Source organism: Octopus bimaculoides, chromosome 11 (assembly GCF_001194135.2).
Source record: "Octopus bimaculoides isolate UCB-OBI-ISO-001 chromosome 11, ASM119413v2, whole genome shotgun sequence".
Classification (NCBI taxonomy): domain Eukaryota; kingdom Metazoa; phylum Mollusca; class Cephalopoda; order Octopoda; family Octopodidae; genus Octopus; species Octopus bimaculoides.
This window is the reverse complement of record NC_068991.1, coordinates 35,133,439-35,151,045: the sequence shown is the minus strand read 5'-3', so window position 1 is coordinate 35,151,045 and position 17,607 is coordinate 35,133,439. Positions and strand designations below refer to the sequence as shown.

The window sequence follows — 17,607 nt, the reverse complement described above, 5'->3', positions numbered from 1 at the left end:
AAAATGGGAAATTATTAGTACTGTGAAACCTTATAAAATAGGGTATGAAAGATGAAATTATAAATTTCATCTTTCATAGGAATTATGGAGGAATTATACCAAATATTTACTTTAAAAAATAAATGAGTTAACACTAGTCTTAATTGCTTACACAAACAATGCTTTCTTTTTAAAAATTTAATAGAATGTATTAATTTATATAATTTCAATAAAGTTTTCTCTCTAAAGATGCATACAAAGACTATAAGAATGAAGTTCAATTTATAAGATTATATATAATATAACCTAAAAACACTTTAAAAAAAAAATAAGTTAGGAGAATTTAAAATACAACTGACTTCTTTTAATAACCACATGGCTCTTACTGCCTAATAATTATCCACTACTATTATTAATAACCTTCACAAAAATTCAAATATTATAATCAACTCTGAAATCTATCAAAATGCCATGTGACTATAAAGTATCTCGAATCAATCACAAATAAGTATTCTATAAATAACCACTCTCCAACTAGCCAAGAACATTTGCCAACTTAAAAAAAAAAAAATGGTGCTGCTGAATTTTACTCAAACAATCAGTTGAGAAAAACATCTCATTGAAGAATGTCATGGTTTACTACTACCAAGCCTAATTCAAACTAATAGCGGAGCACTGCGTAAACATGCAACAATATACAGTTAGTGCAATCAAAACACGTCAGACAATTATTATGAATAAACTAACTGGAAATAAACAAAGTTTGAATGTTCAAATTCTTCATTCTCCTTATTATCAATATGTATATGACTGTATAAGTGCATGTGTTTGTGTATGTGCATGTGTAATTTGCTAGAATTAGAGTTAGATATTATCAATATGAACATTACCAACACTTAAAAATTACCAAAAGATAACACTGATATAGCTTGATAAGTACTTGGAAGTTTTTTGTAATATTTTTAATTCTCAAAAATTCTATTCTAAATGTATCATATCCAGCAATTATGCAAAATCTTTGAGAAATGATTGAACATGCATTAAATAAATCAAAGTAACTAAAAATAGACCACAATGAAAAATGTAAGTCAAAAAAAGATGTTTTTTTGTTTTCTAAAGTATGACTTCTGGAGTAATTACCTTTAAAGCACACAGAACTGCAGTGAAAATGTTCATTTGAACTGCTTGCTGTCGAGAAGATTTTGCTTGTTTTATACATTCGTTAAAATGTTGCAGCATCTGATAACGGTGTTTGTGGGCTACTTTGTAGAAAACTAGCCCATACAAACGTACTGAACTGTCAATTACAGCCACGCCAAGTGGCAGTGGACCAGGAATAGGAGGATCAGTCTGAAATAGAGTCAAGACAAAAAGGAGTTCTTAAAATTGAAATAACTGGTAATACTTTGCAATTGATAGGGTAATTTATGTCAGCATTAGGTAATTAAGGAAACATGACATAAGAATGGTTAAAATGAAGAACTCAAAACCTTGTTAAAAGCATTGCAATAAACCTTCAGAAAACATGTTATTCCATTTGTTATAATTCTGTAGAAATCAATTCTCTCTAACACTGATTGGGAAATGAGTAAGAAAAAAACAAATTAGGATCTAAAATTTAACGAAATCTGAGAAATAGACAACATTGTAACAGTCTAAGAAATATGCCTTATAGAGCAAAATATAAGTTTGTGATGGGGATGTACTTTCACTTATTAATAACCTCTATAGGAACATCACAAATTTTGATGGTTCTAAAATACAAGGACATAGCTGGATTTAACTCCTAAAGTTCAACAACCACTAACATTGGAACTATCCCTGTATATCATACCCACTTCAAACTCCTGAGATGCCTGTATACAGAGTGTGTACTTAATAATTTGCTTATTTTCCCCTTAATACTGCTTTTGTCAAGAAATCCTATCCTAGTAACGTTTTCCTTCCAACTATCTTCTTTTTCTTCTTTAATCCCTAGGTGGTGACCAGAGGGGGAGGCTGCCTTCTCAAACAACATGCTGCTGGATGACGGACTCTGGTGGTGATGTTATTCCACATTTTCCAATCCATGGCATTGACCTGAGCATGCTCAAGGTCAAGGTGCTGCAACTTTAGGTCTTCCCTAATTTGTTTCACCCATGTCTTCTTTGGTGCACTGCTGCCACAAAAGTTATTGTGGTAGTCTCCTGGTGCTCATCCTGAAGTCATGGCCAAACCACTGTAGCTGGTGCCGCTGGACTTGCACTTCAACGGTTGGCTGCTGCTGGCACTGTTCTCGGATGTTAATTGAGATTTGACTGCACAGAAAGACAACAAGTGTCTGACAAAGCTTGAGCTTGTTCAGGTCTTGTTTGAGGATGGTCCAGGTCTCAGCACTGTAGAGGAGGACAGGCAAACCGATTATCATCATTTTATGTCCGTTTTCTATGCTGCCTTGACATAAAGCTGACAAAGCCAGGAGCCACACCAGGTTCCAGTTGTCTGTTTTGACATGGTTTCTAGAGCTGGATGCCCTTCCTAACAGCAACAACTTTACAGAGCACACTGCATGCTTTTTACATGGCACCAGCACCAGTGCTTTTTACATGGACTCAGCACCAGTGCCTTTTATGTGGCACCACCACTGATAGTCACCAAGTACCTTGCAAGACAAAAACCCCTGACCTGGGAGGGGAAAGGAGTAGTATTTCCATTAACTTAGGTTATAATAATTGTTCTCTGATTACTTGAATGTATAAATCAGGAAAATTAAAGCAATGGGGAAATAAAGCTATTATTACAAGTTCATAAAAAGAAAACGGTAAAAAAAGATATCTAATAATGAAATAATGAGAACTGATTAAGAAACAAACAGATATGGCTGATACAAACCAAGGGAGAAGTAGAACAAGTTTGGTTTGGAAAATAAAATTGATTCAAGAAAACTTAAAATTATAAAAGAGCATTGCTAAAACAAGATAGGCACATGTAAAAAATACTATGAAATATGCTTAAAAGAAGTAATTATAATTAAATATTTTTACTTACTGGTTGTATGCGCGCATAGAGAGATGCTGCATCATGTTCCAATGCACCAGAACCAGATGCACTGTTTGGTTGAAGCTACAATGATAAAGCAGATAAAGAGCTATAACAATTATACTGTTCATATATATACATATTTTGTATATTTGGGGACGGCCCCACCTCCTCCAATTAATCACACATTATATATTCGTTATTCATTTCAGCTTTATTATTATTATTTTACACACCTTATACACACCACAGAAAGACAGAATGGACTAAACAGGATAGGAGGAGACATGTGGGACTGAGAGTCACTGAAGGGGTCACAGGATGTATGATGAATGATTTCAGACAAACAACACTAAAATAAGAACAATAATAAAGCAGAAGTGAATAACAAATATATAGTGAGTGTGATTAATTGGTAAAAAGAAAAAAGACAAAAAAAAGACCACCCCCATATACAGTAATCTCTTAGCATATCTCGGTTTATTATTTAAGCTTATGCCAATTCTCCCCTGGTGTTGTTTTGCATTTATAATAAAATATATACAAATTATAAAAATAGTAATAAAAAAAATACAGTACAGTACTGTTTTTACTTCACAGATTTTCACCTATTGTGGCAGGGTTTTGGAACGTAACACCCGCGATAGTCGAGGGATTACTGTATAACAATATCTGTTTCAACAAACACTTTCACATCAGGAATCTTGCAAAACAAATACATAAACGTGTGTGTGTATCTTCTATCTTTCATTTACCATACACATATATTATATATACATATATATAAGAGAAATTAAGATAAACTCAAGTTTATATTATTAATTCCTGTGTATGTTTTATTATTATAGTTGCTTGGATGAAACATACATAGGAACTAATAATATAAATTTGCATTTATCTTAATTTCTTCTTCATTTGTTCTGTATTTCAATCCCAGAAAGCAGTATGAAAGCAGACTGGAATATGATAATTTACATGGAGCTCTAAACAAAACAGTGGCAGCTGTACATCTATTTGTACACAGAAGATATATATATATGTATATAATATTTTCAATGTCTTGCTAGCCTGGATGAAAAACAATCTCTACACAACAACTTCACTTCGTAAAATTATGTGTCTCCTCCAGAACTTACACTAACATGATCACTGCAAGTATAGAAAAACTGTAACTCACAAGGAGACAGGCTGAAAGACTGAAAAGAATACTATATATATAAAGTTTTCAAAATACTCAAAAGCAGGATTCTAGCTGAAGTGCTCAATAAGACTTGGGTTAGTTTGATGTAATATAATGTAGACCAACTGAATCAAGAATAATTCAAGGTGTGTATATATTGAAATAAAATATACAATTATTACAAGGACACAAGCACATATTTCTGTAAACTAATTAATCTTCAAGAGAATTATCACCTTTGGTAGCCAGAGCATGGGCAATGAAGAGATTGAATTTACTCAATTACTAACACAAATGAAGCCACAAAATGTGACACATTGATATTTGGTTAAAATGTTACAGCATTCTAAATCCCTCACTTGTGTGGATTTATCACTAAAGTGTGTCAACAAATATTGAACAACTTGTACTGGAGTAATTCAATTCAAATATTTTCCAAAATACACCAGGAAAAGTGCAACCCATGCCAGCATGCAAAATATAGTTTTAAAAATGGTGAAAAATTGTGTGTGTGTGTGTGTGTGTGTGTGTGTGTGAGAGAGAGAGAGAGAGAGAGAGAGAGAGAGAGAGAGAGAGAGAGAGAGAGAGAGAGAGAGAGAGAGAGAGAGAAATAATTATATTTAAACATATTGCTCACTACCAGTTTTATATATTTTTTTTTATGCACATTGATTTCTATTAGGGATTAGAATATATTGCTAGTAATGAATTGTTTTTTAGGATTCACTAAGCACTATGTAAGTGCACTAATAAATCACCAATTCTTGACCTTAAGTAATGCTGTTAATTATTGTTTAAAATTCAAATCATCTGCATGTCAAAGTGATTTGAATGTCAAGGTATTAAGACCAGTGTGCACCAACCGAGTCCATCTCTGATGATACCGTTTGATCTTTTATTTCAAAACAGATTACAGAAACAAATGCAGCATACTCTGATTATTACAATGCCTCCAAACAAGATCAGAGCAAATTATATTATATAGGCTGATCTTATATTTTTCTATGTACTTTCATGTTTACTCAAGCAAAGCTGGCAGAAATATTCAACGAGAACTCTAGAATATATTTTTAAAATGTACACCTTTTTCTAGTTATGTTTAACAAGAACAAAATAAGTCAGTACTTGTAACTTCCAATTTTACTATTTTGAAACTATATTTCACCAACTGCATAATAAGTTAATTAGTTCTTTAGATAAGATTTAATGAGAGTAAATTAAATTGATATTTACTAAGGACTGATGTGAATTTCATTTAGGAATAATTCACCTCAAATACATTGTATAGTTTTTTACTCAAAAAGGGAAGAAAACATTCAACATATTGAATTTTAACTCATATAATTTACTGGGATATTCATGTAAGTTATCATTGAGCTGGATTTTATTTCAGTAAATAAATTAATCAGATTTCAAAAAACTTTTGCTAAGCTTATGGGCAAATATTTCAAATTATGTATGGTGGGCTAGCAAGAAACTCTTGGGAGAGCTAAACAGCAGGTCTTTGGCAAAGAATCCCCTACTTCAGGTAAGTGTTTGTGCCCTTAATTTCTAACACTCTAAGGAGGCCAGGCTGCATCCAGATCATGACTCCTGGGTGCCCTTCTGCTGACACTTATTAACCACTTGCATATTGGAGACTTGTACATTTGAACTGTATGTCAGTACACAAGTATCCATTATGTTGGATCCTCAAGTAAACAAAAGACTGCATCAACTGCAGTAGTAATAAGCTAGTCATTAACTGAGGTATATATGACAATACCTGTATAGTTTAATAATTTACATGCACAATAAAACTTTATAATTAACTAAAAATCTTACGTAGATCAATGGCTGAATGCTTGTGTATATATACGCTATTGAAAATATATAAACCAACATTGCACATGCGTGTGTGTTGGCAGGGCAATGAAAGTGGTATGTGTGTGTCCAAACAGGCATGTATAATACAGGTTCAATAATAATATAGTGATTATGAGAGTGACACGCTGCCTACTGCACTACTGAGGCCACATAGTGAAGCATTTGAAGTTAATTGTTCACAAACTTATGCCTACAAATTTGTTTTTTTTTTAAATGCCTTTCAACTATCAATTATAAATTAGTTCAAGAATGGTTATATAAATCCAAGAGAGATTCATTTTCTAAAATACTTCTGTCAAAAGCCATCCATCTACTAAACAGGACCTTTCTCTTAGTGAGAAAATGGATCGTCATAATAGATGTGTCACATGTAACATCTTCTTAATTATCATCCAGGAAGGTAAAATTCACTGAATTCATTACTTGGTTGTCAGCACCACCTGATACCTCAGGTGCCTTTAACAGAGTTCACTTTGTTGCTGCCATTGAGGTCAGGTTTCCAATTTGAGGATCCTTTCCTTCTTCCTCTCACCAGTCTTAGATTTCCTGCCTTACCTCTTGATTAAAAGGTAATTTTTTTTTTATTGCTTTAAAATAATTACTAGTATTTGATTTTGGTGTTAAAAGTAAAAAATCCTTTGCTATTTTTAACAGCTTATCTAGGGAGTTATTCTTACACAGAATAGATTCAGTTGCTTGATTTTCTGACACGGTAATTAATAAGGCCTTTAAATGGACTGTTACCATTTAAATAACAAATGCAGATTAACTATATGTAATTATGAACATAAATCATTTAGAGAAATAAAAATTTAAGAATGCAAAAATTTTATTGACGTTTGTAAAAAGAATAGCAAACACATTACTCTCACACACTCCAATGCATGCAGAGAGAAACAGTAAAAACTATTTATCACACACACTACTAAGGGTCATAAGCAGCAATGTTCACAAGAGAATATTTTTTGCAAATAAATAACAAAGCATTGCTTGCATCAAGAATCTACTAAATGGGGAAACTGCTTTTTGTATTAAAATCCAAAGAAATTTCTGTTATAACTTAAATATGTTGTAATCAATTTCATAGATTCTTAAAACAAGCCTGCAAGTGAAAGGAAATTATGTTTGGTTGCAAAATGAATTACAACTAAAATAGTAGGGGAAAAAACTCAATTACATGATGGTCAAGAGGGTCGACCTCAATGATCTTCTGCTCACCTATGAGTAGAGCTGAAAGCTGGACAGATCTTCACATGATATTAACAAAGGTCAGATTGCAAGTGTGCTCTCTATGATGCTCAAGAGCTCAAAACTTCAAGAAGCTAAATAATTGTAAGCTCAACAGTCCTGTTTTTGCAAGAACTTCAATCACTCATTAGCTATCAAATTGAAAGTTTCAGAGGCCCTGATCACATCTAAAATTAGAGTGAATGACACAACTATTCTACATTTTATGATGTTGTTGCCAAAACAATCAGATTAAAGAAAAAAAACAAAAGAAACCCACCAAAAATGGTTTGAGGAGAACTCCAGTAAAATTGGTAATTTCTTGATTGACATGTTGTACAAGGTACAGAGAGTAACTCTGGATAAATCCTCATTACATACTCAAAAAAAGATTATAAAAAAAAAAAAAAGCAGCAAGTTCCTTGAAGTGAAGTTTCATCTACCCTACATGCTTTGAAGAATAAATGGTAGGTTGTAAAAGCTCAGGAAATTCAGATTCATGCAGACAGGCAAGACATGCATAATGTCCATGATACATAAATATTGCTTATGGCCTCAGGAATTGTTCTGTGGTACATCTCTACAAAGGGGACAGCTAAGAATAGCACTGAGGAGATCACTTCAACTTGGTAGGTTCTAAACCAATCTAAACCTGTGGATTGAGCACCTTGATGAACCAGCAATCTTGGCTGAAGTTATTGCTCCTACCAAAACCTTAAAAAACAGGAAATCTTTTCAACAAATAGAATCTGCAAGCCACTACTGACCTCAAATATGAACAGAACCTTGGTGACTGTGCTATGGCATCTCATACACCAGAAGCCCTACAAGCCATTATCTCAGCTTACACTAGAATGGAGCTAACAATTAGCATCAGAAACTGATATCATCTATCAATGGTGCTACACTACCTTTTTTTCCTCTCCAGTTAGAACAGCATCAACTATTCACTCCTGTCCAATTCAGATACATCAGCAGCATAATGACAAAGAGATTAAAAGCTTTCTCAGACAGGCATCAAAAGCCTTTCAGAAGTTTAAAAAGGTCTTTCTAAAAAAAATCCATCTCCATGGGGTCTTTAATATCCAATGCCTACAGAAGATATTTTCAATCTCTTGACACGATAGGATTATGCACAAACAAATACTCCATCAAAATAACACCAACTACAACAAATCCACATTAAACACACCTTAATGGTTGGGTGTACAATTATGAAAAAGTCCACAATTGAAGAGGATAGTCATCATCAAATCTGAAGGCCAACTACAAATACACATCTGTTTGTCTGTCTCTCATGTGTGCATGTGTATGAGTATCTAACTAAATGTGAATATACTGTGGAAAGCCACAAAACTGTGGTGTTCATCAGGACAGCATCTTGTTTTATAGCTTTCTACAGTATATCCACACTAAGAAAGATATACAGAATACTACTTCGAATGCTTCTGTTGCAAATATCTCACACACATCATCATCATCGTCATTTAACGTTGGCTTTCCATGCTGGCATGGGTTGGACAGTTTGACTGAGGACTGGTGAGCCAGAAGGCTGCACCAGGCTCAATCTGATCTGGCAAAATCTCTACAGCTGGATGCCCTTTCTAACGCCAACCATTCCAAGAGTGTAGTGGGTGCTTTTACGTGCCACCGGTACGAGGGCCAGTCAAGCAGTTCTGGCAATGACCATGCTCAAAACGTGTTTTTTACATGCTACCTGCACGGGAGCCAGTCCAGCGGCACTGGCAATGACCACACTTGAATGTTGTTTTTCACGTGCCACTGGCAACGATCACACTCAAATGGTGCTTTTTACGTGCCACCGGCATAGGAGTCAATCTGTGGCCCTGGCAACAATCAAACTTGGATGTGCTTTTAACGTTCTACTGGCAGGAGTGCCAATCAGGCGGTACTGTCATCGGCCACATCAGCAATTTTGATTTGATTTCACTTGCCTCAATAGGTCTTCGCAAGCACAGTTTATTGTCCAATGAATGAGGGGTACTCAAAAGTGGGCTGGTTACACCCCACACTCGGATGTGCTTTTAACATACCACTGGCATGAGTGCCAATCAGGCGAAAATGTCATCAGCCACGTCAGCGATATATATAATCAATCACATATACTTAAAGTATATGCTTCATGTATTTGTATTCGGTGGTAGGCTGCTAATGGGATGCATGCATATATTTAATATATATATATATATATACACACACACACACATACATATGGCAAAAACGTTAAGTATATGTGGTTGATAATGTTTATTACACCAGTGCTGCTTCTATTTCATATTTGAATATATATAGGGTTGGTAACTAAGTACCCGCCATTTAAAAAAAATTTTGGAATTTATTTTATTCGAGAATTCTATTTTTGAATCATTTTGGAATCTACTTTGTTTTTTTTTTCCTAGTTTATTCTAGTTAATTTTTGTTTATTTTCAGATCCTTAAAATGGAAAGTCAAGTTAAGAAAAACAACCATTTTTGACACCTCCTTTTTTCTTTTAATCAAGGTTCTAAGGCCGCAAAAGCTGCTCACGACATTTGTGCTGTGTACGGAGAGGGTGCCATAGCTGAAAGAACTGCTTGTGATTGGTATGCCAAGTTCAAAAATGGAAATTTTGACCTCACTCTGGCCAACCAGTTGAGTTCGATGAAGAGTGATTAAACCGACTTTTGCACAAAAATTCTCGTCAAACGACAAGGGAACTGGTAGAGAAAATGGAATGCTCCCACACTGCTATAGAGAAACATCTTCACTCAATAGGAAAGGTTCAGAAGTATGGAGCATGGGTTCTGCATGCTTTAAGTAACAACAACAAAAATCAACGAGCCACAATTTCCACTGGTTTGCTTGCTCGTCACCACTCAACTCATGGACACAAGCAACGATTTCTTTACTGAATCGTAACTGGTGACAAAAAATGATGCCTGTACATCAATATGAAGTAGCGTAAGGAATGGCTTAGCCCTGGTAAACAAGTAACACTGCGCATGAAACAAGATCTTCATCCGCGTAAAATGATGTTGTGCATATGGTTGGAACTGGGAAGGGATTATCCATTATGAATTGCTTGAATGGAACCAAATGGTCAATACGGAACTCTATGTTCAACAGATGGAACAAGTCAACACAGCTATTCAAGAGAAAAGACTTAATCAGCAGCATGGAGTTCTTCTGCTGCACAACAACGCCCGCCCTCATATCGCCAATATGACCAAGGAAGCTATTCAAACACATGGCTGGGAAGTGCTGCCACACCCGCCGTACTCTCCTGATTTGGCACCAACAGATTTCTACCTCTTTCAAATGCTATGCACGGAGTTTCGTTCAATACTGATGTAGAATTGAGAGCTTGGTTGGATCAAGTCGAAATCGGGTGATTTCTACCAACAAGATATTGAAAATCTTGCTGAATGTTGGGAAGAAGTTGTAAACAACAAGGGTGAATACATTATTGATTAATTAGTTGTTATTTTTTATTAAACCTTTTAAAAAATTTAAATTTTAAAAAAGCGGTGGGAACATAGTTGCCAACCCTATATATATATATATATATATATATATATATGTGTGTGTGTATGTGTGTGTGTATGTAACTGTATGAGGCTAAACACAATTTTTTTATTCATACCTGAATATTTTGTTTCACCTCTGACAGTAAAGTTGAGTGTATGAAATCTTTAGATATAAAGAACTAATACAATTTACCTGCATACAACTACATATTTCTCATGTTCAGTATCTATCACTTTCAGGTTTTTGTACATAAAAGACAAGACACTCAAATTTTGAAGTCTGTTTATGCAAATTATAGAATGACATAACCTCATCATACTTTGAAAATAAGTTAAGATATTGCATAAATTATAAATATATAAACAAAAATAGGAATTAAAGGAGAATTCTTTATAATTCAACTACTGAAGAAGTACATTTATAAATCCAAAAGATTTTTACTAAAAGAAATATATAAAATTATTTTGAATGAATACAATGAATTTTTAAAAAAACCTCAAGTTAGAATAGAAGATAGAGTGTATGAGGAGAAAAATGTGAAATTGAAATCCAGAAGATTAAACAAACAAAACAAAAAATCTTATTTGTCTGCAACAACAAAGGCATTTATGATTAAAACTGGATAAACTTGATATACTAAGTATGTTCTTTATTGCTTTCCTGCCTTAAAAAATTAGTTTCAAGTAAATATAGTACTATGAAAATTGCTACTACTGCTGCTGCTGGAGCCATTGATAGAGTATAGAAATATCAATATACTCAAAGTTACTAATATTACCCAATGTTAAATGCAACATTCTGCAAACATGCTAAAAGCAACAATAAAACTGACAACCAACACCAACAAATGCACAGATTCTCTTATTCCAGTCAAGTTTTTATGTATTTTAAAGTACTGGAAGAAATTATCATTAACCCTTTCGTTACCATATATATTTTGAGATGCTCTGCTTTTCTTTCAATTAATTTTAAATATAACAAAGAATTTAGTAAAATAACTTAGTTATCATTAAGCTAGTGTTAGGGACATAAATTGTGACTAAGGTTTGGTGGAAGATTTTAATTCAAAACTAATGAAAACAAGATATTTGTACTACATAGCCAAAGGTAGTTTCAGCCGGGTTGGTATCGAAAGGGTTAACAAGCAAGAATGTACAGAACAGTCCTAAAAGACAACTGTGAAATATGCAGTAAACAGAGGAGCCAAACCCTTATATATTCATCTCCATGCATCAAGAATAATGAGCAAGTTTATTTACTCATATATGCTCATCTACAGTCATCATGTGTAATGAGTGAGTCTATATACTCATCTACATGCATTTTGTACAAAGTGAATATATAAAACCCCATATATTCAACTATATGTACCATATATAATTGAGTTCATAATTAATAAGAAAAATTGTTAAAGTGTAACATGCAATGACTGTAATGAATCTATGTATTTAACAAAATTTTACAAATGGTAGCTTAATCTATTTTTTCAACATCACAGTAAACTATGAAAATAGAAGTGGAAGTGGGTGTAAAAGTGTGCTTAGAATATTGTTCATATTGAATAAGTTATTAGAATAAGATACATGAACTAGAAAGCAAATGTTCAATAACAGGAATTTTCAAACAGAAGTATGTATACAAATAAACGCACATATACAAACTTAAGAGCAGTCCAAATATGTTTGAAAGATATTTGAACTTGTAAAGGATTTTCACTGCAGTTTGTCATAGGAAAAATTCTTGCTTAAGACAATGACTTGCCTCGGTCCCTTAACTCTTTGACAGAGTTGCAGTGGTGCTGTCATGGCATATAGCATATATCTGACCAGAGCTGATTTCATCCAGAGAAAGATAGAGAAGAATTGACCCTAGTACTGGTCTGGTACTTCATTTATCAAGTTTGAAAGGGCAAGAAGCAAAGATGACTTTGGAAGGATTTGAACTTAACCAGAACAATTCCCACAAAGCCATCTTTCGAACACTAACAATTCTACTAATAGTGTGTGTGTGTGTGTGTGTGTGAACAGACAGAGATATTTTATATCAAATTATGATTATTTGTTACCTGCATGTTTTAATAGTTGTGTATATTCATCTTTGGGATATGTACATTTACAAGTTGTGGACCAGATACAAATACCTGGTTTGCATATTCCCAAATGATATTTGTTTTTTTCTAAGAAATTGGCAACAGAAGTAGTGATCTTACCTTGGGTGTCAAAATCACAATAATATCCATTAGGCAACTGATGAGGAAAACCCCTGGTTGTGATAAATTGGATTTCATTCTAGAGTTAGGTCTCTGCTGCTTGTTACTTTTTAGTAGTTTATGTACTTGTTGCTTGCCTTTTTTTGTTTTGTTTTGGTTACAGGGATTATGCAGGTTTTAAGGTAATTTCTGCTCCTTAGCTGAGTTAGTTATAGAGTTAGATATAATTTTATCCATGCAGTCTGTAAATAATTGTAGTTTAGCATGTAGTTTACACACACACACACACACACACACACACAAATATATATGTATGTAGTTTATATACAAATACATAGCTATATACATTGTTGATATACATCATAATCATCTTTTAAAGTTTTTCTTCCAGGTTGGTATGGGTTGGAGAGTTTGAGAAGATCCAATGGACTGCAGGACAGCATCATGCTCAGATGTCTAGTTTTGTGTGGTTTTTATAACTGGAGGCCCTTTCTAACACCAGCCATTTTACAGAAGGTACTGGGTGCTTTTACCACAGTACCGATCATGATAAATTATTAAGGCTGCCATGTAACTAGGGAAAACCAGGTTTTCCTTGGACAGAATAGGACTACAGTAAAAATGAAGATGGCTTTATGCTTGGTAATAAGAAATTAAAGTATAAAAGCAGGGTCTGGAACAGGTTTCTTGCTACAGAGATACACAGCTACTAACATACAAGAACAGGTAGGAGTAATTAGAGTGATGCTGGAAAGTGAAATAAGATGGTTGTGACAAAGTGTCGGGTGGGATGATCCCTCAAGGTTCAAGGAGATGAGTAGAAGTTAATAGAGACAGAACAAGAAGGGTGGGTGGGTAGATACTGCGAGAGTGAACAGTATATAATGAATGAAGAATATAATGAATATAATGAATGAAGAACAAAGATTAATTTAAGTTGAAGAGAAGAGTAGGTGTTGACTGTAGAGATTGGGTAGGGTTAAAGGTAGAAAAGTGATCAATGATATAAGAGTTGGAGGAAAGGAAGAGGAGAGTCAGTGATGACTGGCAGTACAGAAAAAGATGAAGAGCAGCAGAACAGTAATAATAATATAGTAAAGAAATATGAGAGAAAAGGAGAGGATGAGTGGATAGGTAGGTTTCAAAAGTGTGTGTGGAGAGATAGAGAGAATGTGAGATGTATGGTGATAGGAGTAAGTCAACAGGAAATGGTTCAAAGCAAAGGTGATAATTTGGTAGCATAGAAGAGCAATCAATGTGAAATGTGAGAGTAGCAAGGGGCAATGTTATGAATATGAAGAATGGATGTCAAGTGAAGTGGTACTAGATAGTAAGAAAGATAGCTGGTATCACAGAAAAAAATGGGTAAATATGTATTTCTGCCTTCATTTAGTTATAGCAGCCGAATACTGTAGTTAGGCAACTGTTGGAAGGATCAGTGACTGGGAGGGAGGGCAAACTTAATGAGCAAATTGGGTGAGAAATCCAATTGTGTATACACACATTATGCTTCCACAACCTCAGTTTCAGCAAGATAGGTGGGTTTTCTCAAGCACAACATATTGCCAGTCACCCCAGTCCTTTGACATTTCCTCCATCAAATTCAGTCCTGAAATCAGCCTTTACTATGTCTTCTTGACTTTCCCACTACCACAAGCTCCATCCACAAAAAATTGCAGCTGTCCTCATCATTAAGCATCACATGTCCATAGCAGCACAGTTGTCACTCTTGTGTACTACGTTTGATTCCTCTTATGTCCATCTTTTCTTTCAAATACATTTGTACTTTAGATGCATTTCTTTTTAGTTCTTCCGAGTCCTCTGCATTAAGAGCCCATGTCTCATTACCATGTAGCATTGCAGTTCATACCGAAGCATCATACAATCTGCTTTTCACTATCAGATAGAATCCTTTTACCGACAGAGTAAAAAGTTCACTGAACATTTTCCTATTCCAGTGACTATACTTTTACTCATCTTCCACTGCTAATTTGATCACCTAGGTAACGAAGGCTATCTACTACCTCTAGAGATTCTCCTGAGCATTTTAAAAAGTTTATTTCCCATGTTTTTGTGGTTATTGCTTCTGTGCAAAGTCTACTGTTTTGTTAACCTGCTTGTGATACTATTGCATATTTTGTATGTCCATAGTTTGCACTCACAGTATCACACACACACACACATTTTTCAAGTCAAACCAACCAGCAGGAGACCTAGGGGAAAAATCAAGGACAAGATGGTTGGATAATATCCATAGTCACAGATAGATATACTTGGGAATCCATCTGGAAAATCTAATGAGGATTGCTTTTGATAGGATCCTGTAGAAGAAAAGCATTGCCTGAGGACTTTACCAACATGACCTTCCTAAGAATAATGGATGGATAGATAGATATATGTGTCTGTGTGTATATATCTATATATGTAAATACAAATATAGGTGGGTGGGGAGGTAGATATAGACATGAATATATATATATATATAAATTTAGTAAATGGAGTAGAACGCATATGTTAACTGAATACTTTTATTTCCAACATATGTTTCGAAGATTACAAATTATACCTTCCATAGGAATAGGTGATGTTGATAAGAATGTAATCTTCTCTTCAGGGAAATGCATGGGAACCAGCTTAACCGTAAGACATTTTAACCGAATATGATAACTGTAGTTAGAGAAGATCTTCTCTAGCTACAGTTATCATATTCGGTTAAAATGTCTTACGGTTAAGCTGGTTCCCATGCATTTCCCTGAAGAGAAGATTACATTCTTATCAACATCACCTATTCCTATGGAAGGTATAATTTGTAATCTTCGAAACATATGTTGGAAATAAAAGTATTCAGTTAACATATGCGTTCTACTCCATTTACTAAATTTATATATTTACTCAAGTACCCAAAATAACAAGGAGTTTCTACCTCATAAACAGGAGTTACACCACAGTCATTTTGTGATCTTTGCTACCCTGGTATCTATTAACCAATTTATTTTGTCCAAGTTAATTAACTAAGAGAAAATAAATACATATAATAAAATAAATATATATATATATATATATATATATACATATATATATATACATATACACACATTTGCGTGTATGTGTGTATAATTTGGGCAGCCCTATATATCCTCTTCAGCATGAAACTGGTTTTGGTCCCTTCTTTCATACTCTAACTTTTCATCATCTAGCATGACGTGGCATCCCTCTCTAATGTATCCCCACTCAAGTCAATGGGAATGTTAATCATGTGAACTACATGGCAACTTTAGTAGTGCTTGTCATGAAAAATGCACCTTGTGCACTTCATAAAATTATTGGCATTAGGAAGGGCATCTAGCCAAGTAGGTATTGGAGCAGGATGCTGTCCTCTGACAAATTGGATCCTGTGTAACCATCCAACCCATGCCTTCTTGGAAGACATCAAAGGAAAACAAAACAGTGGTGGTGGTAATTTCATCTTTTAGCACAGAAACTCTGCTACATCAAATCTGTGAAATCGAACATTGTGCTTTGCAACTTTCTGTTATCTTTAACTTGTATAGAGTTCTCTTCTGATTTCTGTTCTAAATGATGTTGAGTTAAGGCTTTTCATTTATATATATGGTTGTTTTGGATGAGCATTGTAAGTTTATGATCCCAATATTCATTATAACATAAATTTGAATAGCTACATCAGAAACATTGACACATGCATAGCAACTCAAAAAGAAATGCAACCATTCAGATGAAACCCTATGTTAATTTAAATCAGTATATAACTGCATGTTAATTAGACCAGTGACAGAATTGTTAATACTGATTCAATACAAGTTTCTGGTGTCTTTTTGTAAAAAGAAGTAAAATTAATAATTTAGATTTTAAAAATTTTACTTTTCTAATGAGGGAAGATACCATCTAAGCTTTAGATGCTGTTTGTGAGGTCTATTTTTCATTGGGTTACTGATTTCCTCTGTCTTTTCCATTGCTACTATAATAGTTTCAGTTATTTGGAGATGGTTGTTTCATACCTTCACCATTCAGATGCCCCTGTTCCACTTGTCACCCTTGATGTGTGCAACTTTCCTTTCTTTGTACTAACCATTATACCTAATCCTTTATCCCCAGAACATCATCCCTCTGGAATCTCCTTTTTGCAGGTGTTAATCTGTAACTATTTAAATGAAATGTTAATGGTATCAATCTTATTAGTTTTGGAAGAGTTGCAAAGTTCACAGGCTCTGCCCCATCTTTCAGACTCAAGGAAGTAACAATATTCTCTTATATTTTACATCTATTTTCTGCATGTTAGCATGGGATGGATGGATTTTACTAAGCGAAACATTTGCAAATAGAACAACATATTCCAGTTCTATAAAATAACTACTCAGCTATAGATAAAAAAAAAAAGAGTACAATCGAGTAAGACATGAACATCTAACCAAGTATCTATCATAGAGCATCTTAAACTTACAGTAATTTTTATGTTTTACTAAATAGCATGTAATATTTATGAAAGGCTCTGTACTTTTGTATACTAGGCAAAACCATACAATAAATTTTAAAACTCTGGAATAAAGCACTGTATTTGATATTTCTAATACTAGAGATCTGG

General features: G+C 34.1%; 1 protein-coding gene across 1 annotated transcript in view; it reads right to left on the bottom strand.

Moving 5' to 3' along the window:
- LOC106876982 (HEAT repeat-containing protein 5B) overlaps positions 1–17,607 on the bottom strand; it is a 153,988-nt gene that overhangs the window by 48,289 nt on the left and 88,092 nt on the right. Inside the window, exons 15-16 of the mRNA XM_052971972.1 lie at positions 3,007–3,081; positions 1,120–1,329 (exon numbers count right to left, since the gene is read on the bottom strand). Coding sequence (XP_052827932.1) covers positions 1,120–1,329; positions 3,007–3,081 — 285 coding nt within the window. The remainder of the gene's footprint in view (positions 1–1,119; positions 1,330–3,006; positions 3,082–17,607) is intronic.